Raw genomic sequence first — 17,595 nt, forward strand, 5'->3', positions numbered from 1 at the left:
AAATATTGTAAGTTTTATTACTTTGTCATTTATTAACGCTCAAACATAAATTGATTTGAAAAGTTTTGGCACCAAGTCAACTAATAAAACTGATAATATAATATAACTAATAATATTTATTTGCATAGGGTAAAGATGATTTACAATAAGATAAACAAAGCCTGAAAACAATGAAAATACTTTTTTCAAGTCCCTAAGCATTTGAAATTAAAATATTTCCTACATATTGTGAATGCAACAACTTACCGTCACTGCTGCTGGCCAATCAGAACTCAGGATTAAAGCCGAATCTGACGGGTCTTATCGTAACGGACCCATATGAGCAAAACCATAACATAATAAATCGACTTGAGTTTCCCCAACGTTGCACATTTCCCGGTAGGTTCTGGTTTTGTATTATTAGGGGGTTAAAAATGATCTCTTAAACTTATTTATTTAGCATGTTGTTTTCTTGTTTATTTCTTTTTTTGTCCGAAGTTTTCTACTTGTGGTTACAGTTATGTTAGCCTCCGGAGCTAACCTTGTTTATCTGTCGTTAGCTTTAGCATGAAAGTTAAGGACAAGTGACATGAGTCTGGGTGAGCTTGAGCAACCGATAAACGAACTGAAAATAAAGCAAGAGTTAAAAAAGACTTAATATAGGAAATGTTTTCGTTTAACTTTTGTTATTAGTCAAAGCACTAGCAGATTTACTATTGGTTTCAGTTTCTCGTATACGTTCTGTGTCTAAGGTCGAGTTTGACTCGTTACCTTTTTTAAATTTAATTAATAATAAACTTATTTACGTGAAGGTAGAGGGGCAACTAAACAGTATCAGTAGAAAAATCACACCCTGTCATGTAATAAAGCTAGTCATCATGAGTGTAGGTAAGTTTGATTTTGTGTTCCGGCATAAAGCCTGTTTAAAAATATATATTTACAGATGAAACTCGACTAAAAGCGACATCCCGAATATCTGAGGGTTTCGGTGAAAAAGAAAATAATAATAATAGATTTGACAAAATGCCATAAACGAAGGTGTGGATCATGTTCCGGGTCATGTTTGCTCACCAGCTCTCTTGTTTATCTTTGACTGATGTCTGGCTAATTATAATTGAGAGTTGAGTTTAATATCATTTCTAAAAGTTAAAACTAAAGTCTTCAGCCTTCCCCCTGTTTTTAGGGCAATATCTTTAGAAAAAAAGCATTATAATGCCCCTTCCATCTGTGATGAAGGTTTATTCCTGTTTTTTGAACTTTTATCAAACACTCTAAAGAAATAAATTTAAGTTTATGAGTAGTATGTTGCAGGGCCGTCGCTGATTATAATTTAATTAATTGGGAAAGACACTAGGATAGGCATATATAAGCTATGAGCTTCAGCCTATTCCTTTTTTGGTTACTGAATGGAACGTAATTGATGTTGTTAAAGACTCTGTATACTTAACCAAAATAAAAATTAAGCTTGTTTTATAAATGTTTGCTTTTAGGTCCTTTGCTGAGTCTGATGGGTTCAGCGTCTCTGGAAACAGAATCGTTTCAGTAGCATCATGGCCCTGGCTGAGGAGCAGCCTGAGAAGTGAGAGCAATGTTTTTAACTTTTCATTTGTTGTTTATTTATTTATTTGTTATATGTATTTGGCATTTTATAAAGTGATTTTAGAGGTGAGTATTACTTAATATTTATTTTTCTTAAATCTAGTACAATCTTTATATGTTTTTTATAAGCATTTATGACATTATGATTATTTTTTACATATTAAATATTTAGAATATTATATTTAATATATATTGCAACGTTTTTAGACCTTATACCTTTTTACAGCTGTTGAAATAGCTTTCAGACTTTTTAAAAGAAATATTTAATGACCATTTTGTCATATAGAAAACATTTATGATATGTGAAAAATATTTTCTGATATAAACCAGTTATTCTCAAACTGGGGGGCTGTCAACATGACAAGGGGGGCGTGTGGGATTGGGAAAAAGTAGCAGGTTCTTGAAAACATTGTGGTCCACACTCCAGACCACTTGGTGGCAGTAATGCACCAATTCATTTTGGCCAACCACCAAATATATATAAAGAATAAAAAGAAGACCTGCAGATCAGGGTTTCCTGAATGTGTTGAGGGGAGAAACAAAAGCGAGAGATATGGAGGAACAGCTACCTGGGATAAAAGAGGGCAGATATCTTGCTTTTGGTTTAACAGTAAATGTGTAAATGTTTATTCCTCCAAAGGAAGGTATGGTAGAAAAAGTTTGAGAACCACTGTTATAAACCATTTATCAAGTATCTAATTATTTTTTTATTATGTAATAGCAAAGTTACCTGTAGTTATAATATATTGTTTTTCCAAAATTTTTAAAATACTTTTGAAACAGTTAATATAATATATTGTGGACATTTTATTTTATTAACCGTTTATTAACAGTTTTACCATATCACAATCCTCTGTAAATGCCAACAGTTATTATTATTATTATTATTATTATTGTTACATTTTCACTTCAATTGTTTTTTCTGGCAGGTTTAGTTTTCACAATAATTATACTGTATAGAAAAATACTCGTAATAAAAAAAGAGATTTGGTTTGTAATAGATAAGCAATTTCTATTTTTAAAAGTTAGTTTATAGATAATTTGGATTAAAAAAAAAATTGACATTTAATTTATTATCAGATGTTGGACTTTTTCTCATCCTCATTTGTTCAGCTCACGTTGATGCTGATGTGTTATTTTATATTTATTTATTTATATTACATGAGTTTTCACATGCAGGGTATGTGTGATTCTGTGTTTGTGTTGTACAGACACTGCTGGGTGTGTTTTGCCACCGAGCGGGATGACCACAGTGCAGAGTGGGTGAGTCCCTGCAGGTGTAAAGGCTGCACAAAGTGGATTCACCAGTCATGTCTGCAGCGCTGGTTGGACGAGAAGCAGAAAGCAAACAGCGGAGGAGCCGTCAGCTGTCCTCAGTGCGGCACTGAGTACCATATCATTTTCCCCAAGATGGGTGAGTGAAAGGATGCAGGTTGTTTCCTGTAACGTTTGTTCCATGGCAGTGAGATGAAAAAAACCTTTCATATGAGCTTTTATATTCAGGTCAAATGCTTTCACTGCCCCCTACAGGCAGAGAGCTGGAACTACACACAGTGACGTTAGGGAGGAAAAGAAAATCTCAGTTTCCACTTGAACTTTGATTTAAAAGATGTCTTTAAACATGAACTGGATGAGCAATACATTTTCTTAAATAGAAACATTAAACATTTTAGAACTCTTAGTACAGTCCACAGTCATTAAAGACATTCTTAACAACATTGAGTTTTGCTGTACAAAATAAAATATGTTTGGTTCTGCATAATGATCAGACAGATTTGGCCTCTTTTGGTTCTTCAGGCCCGCTGGTGTACTTCCTGCAGCAGGTTGACAGAGCTCTGTCTCGGGCCAGTCCCTTTGCTGCAGTCGGGGTGGTCGTCGGGACGGTCTACTGGTCAGCGGTCACATATGGAGCTGTGACAGTCATGCAGGTGCACAGAGCTTCTGCAAAGAAAACAGAGTTGTCACAGTGTGCAGCCTCCTCACCTCTCTGTGTTTCCACCTGCAGGTGGTGGGACATAAGAAGGGTCTGTATGTGATGGAGCGAGCTGACCCACTGTTTCTGCTCATGGGCCTGCCCACCATCCCTGTGCTGCTGGTCCTGGGAAAGATGATCCGATGGGAGGATTATATAGTGAGGCTCTGGCACAAATACTCCTATAAACGCCAGCCCCTGTCAGGCATGTAAACATGCACTCACACATACATACACATTGTTATGGGACAATTTTCTTCATGCTTTGTTTTTAATATTTTCAACTGAGAAACACTCAAATTAACAACTGTAAGGTGGAACTTGAATAAATCTACAATTTTATTTCTGCTGAATCAAAATAACAAAGAATAAGATGAATAGATTCAAAGAGACTTTTTTTGCCTCTAGGCCTCTGTTTTAAATCAACAAACGTCTTAAGCCACAAATTCAATAACAGAAGCTATCATTTATTCTAGTTTAACTAACTTTATAACTTGATTGAGAGTTTACTCGTATCTTTAGAGCTGATCTGAGGGTGTCACGTAGTTGGACTTAGGCCACATCAACACAGAGACAAAACGATTTTGTTTAAAGATGTTTTCTGTACTGACAGAATCGTTTCCAGAAATCCGTGTCCACATAATTCCAATAAAAATGCTGTAGAATATCTATTAGGCCTGTAAGTGGCGCTGCAATGCTGCCTCAGAAATGCACCAAAAACAGAAGAGGACATGAAGCATGTCCAGATGCTAACTACTGCCCATTTAGAAGCAGAAGAGGAAGAGGGAGGTAAAGAAGTGGAAGTAGTAGACAGGGTGGGGGAGGGGTGATTGCCCCGTTGGATCATAAAAAAGATGCATCTATGTTGTACACACAGAAAGGAAAGGGTGGCATTTGTAGATCTATTTGCTTTGGGAACCATTTTAGAGAATTATCGGTGTCGGACTCTCAACTTGCTGGTTCTGTGTGGATGAAACATTCAACCAATAAGCAACTGTAGCAGCTTCACCTAAACGCACCCCCATGTGGACAGGACCTGAATGTTTATGTAGAAGATTAACGCAGTCTGTGTGTCACCTCAGGCAGTGGTGGATACCTCATTCGCGGGCCTGTCAACGGAGCTGGTGCAGGAGATCACCTGTCCGTGTCCAGGACTCTGTGTGGAGCTCTCGTCTTCCCTTCCATCGCCAGTCTGGTGGGGCGGCTTCTTTTCCGCCGGGTTTCCTCTAACCTGCAGCGCACTATTCTGGTGAGTAGACCCGGATGCCTTTCATAAACAGATAAAAACATGCTTATCCAAACTACAAAAGCAGCTTAGACCACTAGCCTCCAGCACTGCTGAAGTTTTGTTTCCCATCTTTAAGTTTTGTCCACTTCTTGTCCTTCTCTGTCCCCACAGGGCGGCATCGCCTTCGTGGTGATTAAAGGTGTCTTAAAGGTGTATTTCAAGCAGCAGCAGTACATCATTCAGACCAACAGACAAATCCTGAACTACCCAGAAAGGCGTGAAGATGGACAGACTGAGGGCGAGGAGGATGATGCAGAGCACAGCGGGAATGAATGACACAGAAAACAAAGACTGGGGGGAGGGAAGCAGAGGTGATTTTAACTTGAACGCTGTATGGAGGAGTGAAGGCAGGTGCTGTAGCAGGTGAGGAGGATCTATTTAAGATGTAATTCTGCTGATTGGACCCCGAACAGTAAAATGAAATGAAGACACTGGTGGCGCTTCAATGCCTTAAGTTCTTACTCCTGAATATGCTGATTCAACACGGACTTGCCTTATATTTTAACACACCTGAATGCTTCTTGTGGAAAATCTGAATCTGCATTCTGGAAATTCTTTTTAAAAGCAGCTCCTGCTGTGTGATGTGCTGGTTTTTTTAGTTTTCTATGAGGATAAATTCAACATTTTCTATTGTTTGGCTGTTGGACAGACAGCTACAGGTAATAACAACCAGTTCTCTCAGTTAGGTGACTTCTTAAACACTGAACTATTATAAATAGAAGTTAATGCTGCTTGCAGCTTTATAGCTCGCCTGTGCTGAATAATTTGATCAGGGAACATAAAATAATAAGAAACCAAACTCAAAACAGGAAGTTAAGGAATTTGTAGGATTAATTGGATTATTTTGGGTGTAAACCAGAGGTCCTCTTTGTGTTTATGGTAAAAGTATGTGTGCATGCACTGAGATTTAACTGAATGCAGAATTTTCTTAAAACATCCCACATAGTAATTTAAACAGGAAAACAGAAGAAGGTGCTTATTTCTGCAATAACTTATAACTGCTGCTGCTGCTGTTTGTGGTTTATCCAGGCTGAAGTTTATGTTTATTATGTGTCCGCTTTGGTGCAGGTCCTCCAAGGAGGTCTTTAAAGTGAAAAACACCAGTTTATTGTTAAAAGCATCAATATGTTCTCCTGTACAAAAGTCTGGTCTGCTCCTGATGAAGCTGAATGACTCAGTTTCCACTTGAATATTTACCTAGTTTTACTTTTCATACATCTAGACCCGTGGTTGAAGAAATATCTGATCACTGCTGTATACGATTTTGAGGATATTACTAACTTTGATGACCTTCATTCAATTATTGGCTTGAAATCTTAACAAAGAGATGCTTTAGAACATCCCTGAGAATCTTTTCTCTAGCTTTAATCCAATAATATTGTGCCCTGAACATTTTAAAAATGGGAGCTGCTAACAGTTAATTATGTTTCTTTCAGGATGTGTGAGTGCAGTTAATTTGAAATTAATAACTTGTTAGTTTAAAATTGACAATGATAAATGCCAAGAAGTACATTTTCCCTACAGTCCAGTTATGATGTAATGACTCTTCACAGCTGCTGCCAATCAAGAAAGTTATTGGAGTTAAAATATATATTATATAACAAAGGTTGTACATTACCTCAGATGAGTTGTTCTGCAATATCACCATGCACAATGTCAACAATATAAATATCACTAAGACATTTTGACATGGAAAAGGACGAGAACGGATGTATCTTTGAAGGCTGCATTCCACTTAGAGGAAGCTCAGCTTTTGTGTTTATTCTACAACTAACCAGCATGCAAAGGTGCAGCAGTGGATTACAGCCCTCATTAATACACCTGAGGTTAGTACCATATTTTAAGATTGTTCATATATCACAAGTCATATCTAGATCGCAATACATAAAAATGATGTTTTCCTAATCTTCTCTTCTGTGGCACTGTTGTGTTTAACTTTGTGTACATTCATTTTTTATACCCATTTAACCCAGTTTGGGGTTACAGGGGAGCTGGAGCCTATCAGCTGCTATCAGGTGTGAAGCAGGATACAGCAACCATGCATGCTCACACACAACTTCACACAGAAAAGCTTCAGCTAAGGTTCAAACAGGAGCCTACTTCATGTGAGACGACAGTGCTAACTACCACACCACCCTGCAGCCAAAATCAATTATTTTTAAGTTAATGATGTTTTTTCATAATTACTTGGCGCCTGGCTTTTCCTGCAGACACAGTCTGACTGCGGTTTGTTGCTGTGGGATGAAGTGAAGTAGTCCCACATCTCTAGAAACGAGCATCTCACAGTGTTACTCCACAGTGTGATCCCGGACTCGCGTGTTGCACTACTTCTTGTGGCACAGCTGCAAGCACTGATGCGTCTGCAGGTTTTGGAATATATTGAGCAGATTTTTTTGTTGATGTTGCTGCCTTGATGCTGCTAAAACTGAAGCCAAACAAACGTGCCATTGTCATTTATTTAAGAGAAAAGAGATTTGGGTTATGGTTAATAAAACTGTTTAGATGTTATTATTACTAAACACACTTGCTGTAGAGCTTCAATGGCACAATTTATGTCCAATGTTTGTTAAGGAGCTTTGTGAATAATTTTGTTTTAATAAAGCTCAGAAATCAAAAGAGTGTTTAATTATTTTTCAAAGCTTTTCTTTTATCTTCGCTGCTACAAATGAAAGATATTACCTTATTCTAAATTCTTTAAAGGCCTAAACTTAAGTTTTATATTTAACTTAATCTCAAAGAATCCCTTAAAATTGGTGTTGTACAAAAGACCTCAGCAACCAGCCCAAGAACATTAATGTAATTACAACATAACATCACTTTCTGATCCTTTTTATTCGCTGTAGATACTTTTTTTTTTAAGACCTGAACTTTTTTTCTTCAGATTGGTTTAAGGACACACTGCATACCATGCATTTTTATACCAAGTTCTTTGGGGATCATGTGTCATCTTTGGCATTTTTCAAAATGCAACTAGAGAAATATAAATGATGCGTCTCATTTTTTATGCAATTAAAGCTCTCAAGATACAATTTGGCTCTTACAAGTTGGTTCTTAATATGTATTTTATGCACAGACACAACAATGAAGTTAAATGCATTCCTTTAAAATAGTCTGGTACTGAACAGAGTAAAATAGAAAAGACCTTTTAAAGACCTTCGGAAAGCCTGCTGATCTGTTGCTTTAGAAGACTAAATCAAAGTGACTGCTAAATATGGAAGAAGTGACAAAGAAATAAGGGCTGGATTAACAGTTAAATTCACTATTGTATTTGAACAGTTTATCTTAAACACAAATGCAAGTACATAAATAATGGAAGAGTGTCTCATATTTAAATATATAAGTAAAGTTTATATATATATATATATATATATATATATATATATATATATATATACACACATACACATTTTTCCTTTGTACATCCAAGGTGTTTTCCACAAATGATTTTTAATATAAATGTATGCAGTTTTAAAGACATTTCATAGGACCATGACATCCATTTGCAGTTCTTCTCTCATTTCAAAATCTCCAATTTGTTGCACTTCCATAAAATGATTTTAAGTTCTCATAGAGGCATTTTGTTTATTTCCTGTTTGACAATATAAACTAATGTATGAAATGGTTTTTGTTTGTTTGTTAGTTTGTTTGTTTGTTTTCTTTTTAAATCCAGTTTGTAAAAACTGGCACTTTTAATCCCCATTATCCTGTACTGTGTATGCCCTTACCCTAATAATAAAAAATATACATAAATATACTTTCAGAAAGCCTTTTCTGAAATAGCATAGGACCCGCCCACCTCCTTCGTTGATTGGCTAGTGTGTATCGTTCTAATTACTGATTGGCTAAAACACTTGATTCGTCCGTGATGATGAGTCGAGTCCGAGTCTGAACAACTAGCAGCATAGATACTGCAATCACTGAAAATTGAGACTACTTTCGTGACTAAAAATCCGAGCAGGATATGCCATTCTTGATTTTTCTCCGCCATGAGAAGAGTCACGCTGTTTGTTAACGGAACGTCCACGAATGGAAAGGTAAAAATAAAACCGGGAAATAGGTGTGTTGGTTAGCGTCCATACACTGTGACGGCACGACAAAACAAAATGGCTAGTTTTTGTCATGATTGCTGTTGATTGGTGCTCATTTTGTGTAATTTTCGGCACTGTAACGCATGCGGTTGCACGTTGTTGGTCTTACCATACAGGTGGTGGCTGTGTATGGTTCTATGGAGGATTTATTGAGTGTGGCCAGTTCAAAACTGGGGATAAGAGCCTCTAGTGTTTATAACGGGAACGGCGGCCTCATCGACGACATATCGCTAATCAGGTGAGACAACAGCTGGATGTAGTGACCTACACACCTCCTGAAAACTACTGGACTCAATTTTCTCTGGAGGCCTTTAAAGTAAATACACATGCCATAAACTGAAGAAGTCTGAGATATCTTTGTAGCTTGTTGGAGGTTTACTGAAGTTGGCTTTCTGTGCGGCAGTGGAGGGGAAATGAGGGCAAAGAGACATTTTAAAGCTTTTCTGGTATCTACACCAGTTTAGTTAAAAAAGCCATTATACTTAATACTGGTTAAACTGGTTAAATCTTATAGAGTATAGGAATTATTTGAATACAGTTTGCGATTAATAAAACACTGTTTTATTTGTGAAAATGTAGAAAAGTGCTATATCATTGCTTGTTCTGGTTTAAAAACACATTACGGCAGGTTCAGATCACTAAAAATGAGAAAATGTAAGTCACTGTTATCTGAAAGAACTTTGAAAAAGTAAATCAACCGATTTAACTTATTAAAAAAACACAAGGGTATTTCAGAGGTTGAATTCATATATTTTTTTATTTCTTATTGTAGTGAAAAAAGGGACAATAATGCAAATTAAGACTGAAGAGACAAAGATCTCTATTAGTTATAAGCCAAAAAAAGGTATAATTAATAAAAAAAAATGGATTTTTTAAAAAAGTCTCTGCTTTCTTTAAGATAATCCACAATAAAATCAGCAGGTCTAATTTTTCTGGTTTTTCATCTGGACCAGGGCCCTTTTCAGAAAGTGGGTTCAACAAACTGACTTAAAAGCTCAACTCTGAGCTGTCAAACACAAAGTTTTCGGTTTCAGGACAGGTGATAACTATTAGTTCAATCACCTCTGTGTTAACTTACCCCTGAGTACAGCGCGTGCATGGGCAGAAAAATAGCCCTCAATAATAATAACACGGATAACATGATTCACCATGGCAACAGGTGGAAAAAGAGTTGCTCCTCCCATTTTGCTCCAGTGGAGTTAGAAATATTAATGAATGCATATGCAGAATATGACAATATATTTCAGAAAAAAAGCAATACAGTGGCAGCAGCAAAAGAACGTGAGCTGGCAGAAAATAGCTGACCGAGTCAATGGTGGAGTAATATTATTTTTTATCTCCAGTGTTCCACTTATTAAACATTTGTATCTCTGCTTCAATGTATCTTGGTATTAATATTCTCAAAAGATATTTCTTAGTTTGGTGTTTTATGCACATCAACCTCACTAGAATGTCCTCATTTGTAGGCAGATTGTTCCTGTTGAGTCTGATCACATCCTACAGTGACAGTTATAAGGAAGAGTTGCTCTCTTTGCCCTTGCCTATCACACTAATGCACAAGCATCACGGTCATCAAATGTGCTGTAGACCATAATGTCTGACCCTATTTACTGATGTTTCCCCATATATCTAAATGCAGATGCCACTTCAGTCTCTGTTCCTGTTGAAACATCAGCTAGTTGAGCATCTTTGTGACTGAAGCTGCCACCTGTGCCCTGACAATCAGCCCTTTTTGAAAGTCACGCGTTTCCCTCTTGTCATCCTGATACAAAATCAGAATTAACTCAGCATTTTTACAGGCCACAGAGCATGATTGGATGTTAAGTGCATAATTTTACCATGCAGTTGACTTGTTGGAAGTATCTGCATTTGTTGTGTTTCATCACTCATTTATTCAGGTTTATTTGATGCGTCACCCATGTGTGTGCATTTTTAATATGCAGGTGCAACCCGGCAGCACAATGGCTTTATTTCTTTATGTCTTTGTTTGACACTGGGGAGGCGATGGGTTACTCAAAATGATGGTGGCATATTGTGTCTCTGACTGCTCTTCCATCTTGTGCATCAGCAGGGTGGTCAGGATGTTTCTTTATCAGGTGCATTCAGTGGCTGAGTCGGACGTTGCTCTCCTCTCATTGTGGCAATGTTGTGGAGAAGGACACATGCCACAATAATGTCACATGTTCTATCTGAGGCGACTGAGCCTACGAAGGCACTGGAAGCGGGCCGTAAGCATCCCAATAGTCATCTCTACCCTGGCTGGAGTCCTGCAGTGAGCCAAGCTGTAACGATGCTGCGGGCCGGGCTCAGGATCAGGGTAAGGGGTCAGCAAATAAGGCTGGCAGGGGTACCCTCTGTTACCCTGCAGGGAACCATCAAACTCTTCTATAATACAGGATATAATATTACATTTTTTAGTTGTGATAGGTCAAACAAAATATTGATTTTAATGTATATAACTCACCACGGCAACTCTAGCAGTCAGTGTACTCTCAGGAAAGACTCGAGAGTTGTGCACAGACCCAGGCCACTTCGCTTTCACGTTACTGATGATGTGGGCTGCATCACATATGATCTTCCAAGTACAGAACAGTAAGCTGCAGTAGCTGTAGTGTAAGGTATCTGGGATTCTAAGGCTACTATTTACCTGCATATTAATGTTGTGTAAAGACTTCCAAATCACATAATCTCCTTCATCTACTGAAGGAGCTGTGATAGGAATCGAGTCCCATCAATGCAGCCAATCACACCCAGAAACCCTAAAATATATCAAATGAACTGATGTGTTCCAAACTTAAAATAAGTTCGTTATTGCTTAGAGAAATACCTGTAATTCTGTGGAACTTTTCTTTGATGCATCTTGTGGGTCTGTGACTTAGGAACACCACAAAAGTGTAGAGAAACGTTTCTGTGCCAGAGTGACACTTCTCACAGCCTGACAGACTGTTGCCTTTGAAATATGCTCAGCGTCAGCGATGTTATAAAGAAAACTCCCGTTGGCAAAACGACAAAGTGCAACACAAAGAACTTGCTCCGAACTGAGAGCATGTCCACGATGTGTCATATGACCAATACGGGGGCTGAGAGTATTGTTCAGATACATGATCAATTGTGCAGAATACAAACAAATAATCATGAGGGAATAATAACTAAATCCAAGTGGGGTCTGATCACCCATTCCCAACGTAGATCTCTGTGGAGTAATTGTGCTTCAATGTCAACTGGCTCTTCAAGAAAACAGCATGCCATGTCTGACACTTCCTTCAGACTGCAGCTAAAGAGGAGGAGAAACTCAGGGTTAGTTGAAGGAAACCTGCCAGCGAGCAGGTTAGCTTGAAAGAGTCTGTTGCCGCAGTAACTAACTCCGAGTTACACTGAACTCGCTTTCTGAAACGGGGCCCTGGTCTAAACTGGTGTAGATGTCGAATATAAATACCTGTGAAATTGCTTAAAAATCTTGAAGCTAACTTCAGTGTCATGCTTTAATTTTTCTCATTTTTCAGACCTCTGACATTATGGTAAAAGCCGCACAGAGATCTTCTAAATAAAAGTCCATTTGGCTAACTCATCCACTCTGCTGTTCATCCATTTTCAGATCATATTTAGTGACTTGTATTGTCCCTGCAGATTTTCATTGATATTTGATAATAATATTGAATATTAATGTTGATCAGATATGACTGCCATTTGTTTGGACATTTAAGTGAAACCTGTGTAACTGTGTCTGCAGAGATGATGACGTGCTGTACATATCAGGTAAGTTTAATGCACACCTCAGTTGTCACATGTTTGAATTCAAAGCGTATGTCTGCAGGTCTTTCAAAATTATTAACAGTGGCTTTTAAAAGAAATCAAAACCCACTTTTCCGGGACATCAGACATTTAAATGGCTGTGTTTTTTGTTTACAGCAGTGTACAGTAGTCCTCCTTACTTTCTGTGTGCAATTAAAAACAAATGAATCATATCTTAGTTTTATTCAATCCATCAAGTTTTAAATGTCAGGCTTAGAAAATGATCATTGGTAATGGTTTGTATAGTAGTGTAAAAACATTAGCTAACTGTATTCTGCATGTGTAATGCACACGAAACGTGGGTTGAACTTGGTGGAAGGATGCAAACAGATGTGTTTTGGCATCTGTGGGAGAACACAAACATGTACCTTTTCCTGAGATGCTTCATCACAAAAGCCTGTCAGCATTGAGACTCTTTCATTACCAGAAGTGAGACTCAACAAAGGATGTGATGGATTTGTAGGACTACGTTATAATGAAAATATTTATCTGTAACTTAGTTGTCATCTATTGGTTTTACTTTATAACGAACCGATGGATCTCTGGCTCTGCTACGTGTAGATGTTCAGGAGGACATCAGAAACCCTGAGAGGTGTCAGACTCACACTGATTGGCTGACGTTAAACGTCGGTGGACGCTGCTTCACCACAACAAGGTAAATGTGACAGCTGTGCAAGTTTTTAACTGTTTTGATATGCAGTTTGACCTGATGGTGGCAGTGATGCACAGCATAAGAAACTTGGCATTCATCAGTCTGACATTTTGTGGGTTCAGTATAGTTTGAATGCATGGCTTCTTCTACTAATAACAAGTGTGTTTTCCCAGGAGCACGCTGGTCAGTAAAGAGCCTGAGAGCATGCTGGCCCACATGTTCAGAGGGAAAGGTAAACACTTTGTCCTGAAGGAAAATAGTTGATCTGTTTACTTTGGTTGTCATGCTAAATACACCTTTCGTTGGGGATTAAATCCAGATGTGTGGGGGAACAAGCGTGACTCACAAGGGGCGTACTTGATTGATCGCAGTCCAGACTACTTTGAACCCATCCTGAATTACCTCAGACATGGACAGCTCATCATCAATGAAGGCATCAACCCTTTGGGTAAACCACACGAACAAGCTCACAAATCATCTCGTGTTGGTTTTCTCACCTGATTGTTTCCACTGCAGGTGTGCTGGAAGAAGCTCGTTTTTTCGGTATAGAACAGCTGGCCGAACAGTTGGAGACGCTCATAAAGGTGGGTGAGTGTGTGTGGAGCAGGCGTTTAGCTCAGTGTGTTTAAAGTGTTAAATCTCAGTTTCTGCTGTTCAGGCCTCCCAGCCCGCTGATGATCATTCCCCTCTGACCCGCAAGGAGTTCACCAGGTTCCTGTTGGCAACAACCACAAAGGCAGAGCTCCGGTGTCAGGTAAACAAATACTAACTCACAAGCATCCTTACAGATGAGGTGAGGTGATTTATGTGTTTCCTGCAAAAACAGAAGCGGGAAAGCACAGTCTGCTCTGATTGGTCAGCTCCAGGGGTCTGATCATGCACTGTCCACCAGCTCTATTAGCATTTTTATATTCTAGGAGACGATCAGGAACAGAATGGACTGGGCTGCACCACGGAGCACCGTACACTCCTGTTTTCATGACCATCAGCAGATCGGTCCTTTCCAAAAGAATAACAAACCTGCAAATGTGCTGTTTAATGGCTGATGCTTGGTTTGTGGTCTGTCAGGGTCTGAACTTCACCGGTGCAGATCTGTCTCGTCTGGATCTTCGCTACATCAACTTTAAGATGGCCAACCTGAGAGGAGCCAACCTGACCCATGCTAATCTGAGCGGAGCCAACCTGGAGAGGGCTGACCTGTCCATGGCGTGTCTGGATGTGAGTTTGGTTTGGTTTTCAGGGAGAGTCAACATCAATCTGAAGCCTCGGCTTTTATTTTATTTTGGTTTTTGCCTGTTAACTCAGTCTGCATAACGTAGATAATATAACAGCTGTGACTCGATGTATGTGCTGCAGGCGGCGAACCTGCAGGGTGTCATGATGCTGTGCACCAACGCTGAGGGGGCGTCACTGAGAGGCTGTAATTTCGAGGATCCTGCAGGAATCAAAGCGAATCTGGAGGGTGAGGCAGCCGGTCACACACATTCCTCAGCCAAACCCACCACAGATTGATTTAACCCAGAACTGGTGTTTGTGTTATCAGGAGCCAACCTGAAGGGTGTGGACATGGAGGGAAGTCAGATGACGGGAATCAACCTGAGGGTCGCCACGCTGAAAAACGCTAAACTGAAGAACTGCAATCTGAGGGGAGCCACGCTGGCCGGGACAGACCTGGAGGTGTGAAAACACACACACACACACACACACGGGAGGACTCAAATTGTGCACAACAAAGATTTTAAGTTTGCTTTAGTTATTTGTCGGTTCAGCAAAATGTCCTAAAATGTGTGCAACAGTGGGGATAAAAAACTTCTTAAATCCATTTAACACAAAAACAACTCTTTTTAGTTTCTTTTCCTCTGCTAATTTACACCTTTCGTTTTTGTTCATTTACACCTTAATCCAAGTGGATTATGTTAGGATCATGAAGTGTGTGTTTCCTTTCTGATTTTTGTTATTTTTGTCTGTTTCTGCAGAACTGTGACCTGTCAGGATGTGATCTTCAGGAAGCCAACCTGAGAGGCTCCAACGTGAAGGGAGCCATCTTTGAGGAGATGCTGACTCCTCTGCACATGTCTCAGAGTGTGCGGTGAAAACCACAATGAATGATGCCAAACCTTTTTTTTGGGGGGGGGGGGTGTTGAATATAATTTTGTTTTATAAGATAATTGTTTGTGATATTCATAAATATTTCTGAGGTGTCTTCAAGAACTTCACATACATGTTAATGACAAATGAGCTCCTGTTCAACAGCAGGTCCAATTCCTGCAGCACTGAATGTTTCTTCATTTTAGGATAAAAGGTGAGCAAGATAGCTACTGTAGAGTAATGACTGAAACAGTTAAAGAAATGAAAAGACAAGCCCTGAAGCTGCCTTCACACATCCAGGGCGAGGTGGGACTCTAGTGTTCCTGCGGATGAACCTCATCATCAGGTGTAAGATTGGAGATATTTCTGTAGGAAGAAGTGAAACAGAACAAAGAGAAAATAAAAACTTTGAGAAGCAGGATAAATTAGAATCGGTTCACCTGTATACTGATCCTAGATCTGTTTTTGATCAGCTTTTATTATAAGAAGTTGGCGACATGTAAAACCAAGGAAATCTATCCGTCTCTCATACAACAAGCTTTACCCCCATCTACAGGTCTTCACATGTCCACAGACTCAGCCCCAAACCCATAAACACCACAGTTTACAACCCAGAACTGAAGCTGAACTTTCCGGCTGTTAGCTGGAGATTTGTAACTCCACAGTACCGAGACTGTTCAGAATGTTTATGTGTTAATCTGAATGTTGAGTCATACCTCAAGAAAAACAGTAAAAAAAAAATATTCTTTTATTTTTAATGCACAGCCACCAGGGTCTTGCTTAGGGTGCCCACAGTGGTTCACTTCTGTTGACACTCCGGAGACTCGAACCTGTGTCTCTGGACCCCTGTAAGCAGTAGGCTACCACTCCCCCCTAAACATGCAGTTTCTCTTGTTTGTTGCACAGTAACTCGCTTAGATGCTCCTGACCATCCAGCTGGGTCTCATCACCCCGGAAGACCTTCATCATATTACCTCATAAACTATTAAAAGGATGAATCCCATTTATTTCAGTCTGGTAGTTCTTACAAACAAATGCAGAAAATCCTCACTTTTCAAACCTCACTGTTACTAATCTGGGTTCACTATGAACTGCTGCTTAGAAAGCTGCAGGGTGCTGGTGGTTTAATCCAAATAAAAGCTTGTTTTTTCACCTGAATAATGAACAAAACAGGTGAGGACGCCATTGTTTGCATTCATCTGAAATAAACAGCAATGATCCTTCAGTGATGGGTGCTTGTGATTTTTTTTAAGTTTAAGATTTACTGTAAGACTAATGTGTGACATGTATTTATACACTTTATGGGGGAAAAAAAAAGTTATCAAGATGTGTCATGCAGGTGCAATACAGTGTTAAAGGTAATGATAAGTAGAATTTTTCAGTTTTGAGATGAGCTTCATGGGATATGTTTTTTGCTCTAAAGTGGCTGGATGCAAACTGGAGAAATTCTTCAAATCAGTACACCATCCAGGTGCTTTTCATACTGCTGAATTTTAAAATACTAATAGCTATGACTTCACTGTGGCTAGAATAAATGAGACCAGACCACCAAAATGGACCAAACAGTCCTGAAATGAGTCCTCCTCTCACCCACTGAGCACCAGAATTACAGCCTTTTCACATAATGAGCAGCAACTGCTGCCAGAACTCCCAGACTGCTGTTTCCATTAACTTTGTTTCACCTAGAGGTAAAGCATGCATGTGCAAAAAGTCCATTACTATTTGATGTATTTTCTATGAAGGTGCCAGGGGGCAGATGGCTTCTTGACAGCCACCTCACCATGGAGACCATTTCTGATGAGGCTTCAGCCAACCGTAGATGAATTAACTGAAGGTCCAGATGCATCTCTCAGGTACTGTGTCAGCGCTTTGCTGGATTTGAGTTATTTTTTATTTTGTTTGGAAAAGGCATTTTCATTTGAACCCAACACAACAGAAGTACATTAAAGTAATATTTTCAAAGCCTTTTCCAGCTTTTTTTTTTCCCTTTTTTTGTGAATATAAGTGAAAAAGAGTTCTGAAGTTTGTGGTAGTCCTCCAAGCACTGGAACATGCAGTGTTGATGTTGATGGATGTTGTTCCAACAAGATTCAGATTCTCTTTTACACACATCCTGCATTAGTACAGTTTTCTACTT

General features: G+C 38.9%; 2 protein-coding genes across 2 annotated transcripts; both read left to right on the forward strand.

Moving 5' to 3' along the window:
• Positions 1 to 276: 276 nt before the first annotated feature.
• On the forward strand, positions 277 to 7,494 carry march5l (membrane-associated ring finger (C3HC4) 5, like). Its single transcript, XM_041970822.1, has 7 exons — positions 277 to 378; positions 1,470 to 1,558; positions 2,790 to 2,992; positions 3,376 to 3,506; positions 3,584 to 3,755; positions 4,633 to 4,799; positions 4,950 to 7,494. The coding sequence occupies exons 2-7, from the start codon at positions 1,530 to 1,532 to the stop codon at positions 5,112 to 5,114; spliced, it is 867 nt and encodes a 288-aa protein (XP_041826756.1). The 5' UTR covers positions 277 to 378; positions 1,470 to 1,529; the 3' UTR covers positions 5,115 to 7,494.
• A 1,199-nt stretch (positions 7,495 to 8,693) lies between these two features.
• LOC121630501 (BTB/POZ domain-containing protein KCTD9-like) lies at positions 8,694 to 16,516 on the forward strand. Its single transcript, XM_041970820.1, has 12 exons — positions 8,694 to 8,872; positions 9,043 to 9,164; positions 12,657 to 12,682; positions 13,280 to 13,373; positions 13,544 to 13,602; positions 13,690 to 13,818; positions 13,887 to 13,954; positions 14,029 to 14,124; positions 14,439 to 14,588; positions 14,727 to 14,832; positions 14,914 to 15,047; positions 15,347 to 16,516. Exons 1-12 carry the CDS (start codon positions 8,825 to 8,827, stop codon positions 15,461 to 15,463), a joined length of 1,149 nt encoding a protein of 382 aa, XP_041826754.1. The 5' UTR covers positions 8,694 to 8,824; the 3' UTR covers positions 15,464 to 16,516.
• Positions 16,517 to 17,595: the final 1,079 nt, after the last annotated feature.

The sequence above is a fragment of the Melanotaenia boesemani genome, chromosome 19 (genome assembly GCF_017639745.1).
Source record: "Melanotaenia boesemani isolate fMelBoe1 chromosome 19, fMelBoe1.pri, whole genome shotgun sequence".
Lineage (NCBI taxonomy): Eukaryota > Metazoa > Chordata > Actinopteri > Atheriniformes > Melanotaeniidae > Melanotaenia > Melanotaenia boesemani.

What these genes read in the sequence shown, in the direction of transcription:
- march5l (XM_041970822.1), top strand. Translation starts at nt 1,530, where the DNA reads ATGGCCCTGGCTGAGGAGCAGCCTGAGAA. An exon ending in GCTGAGGAGCAGCCTGAGAA is followed by an intron (nt 1,559 to 2,789) that starts GTGAGAGCAATG and finishes TGTGTTGTACAG; the next exon opens with ACACTGCTGGGTGTGTTTTG. An exon ending in ACCTGCAGCGCACTATTCTG is followed by an intron (nt 4,800 to 4,949) that starts GTGAGTAGACCC and finishes CTGTCCCCACAG; the next exon opens with GGCGGCATCGCCTTCGTGGT.
- LOC121630501 (XM_041970820.1), top strand. Translation starts at nt 8,825, where the DNA reads ATGAGAAGAGTCACGCTGTTTGTTAACGGAACGTCCACGAATGGAAAG. An exon ending in TGACGTGCTGTACATATCAG is followed by an intron (nt 12,683 to 13,279) that starts GTAAGTTTAATG and finishes TGCTACGTGTAG; the next exon opens with ATGTTCAGGAGGACATCAGA. An exon ending in TGTCCATGGCGTGTCTGGAT is followed by an intron (nt 14,589 to 14,726) that starts GTGAGTTTGGTT and finishes TATGTGCTGCAG; the next exon opens with GCGGCGAACCTGCAGGGTGT.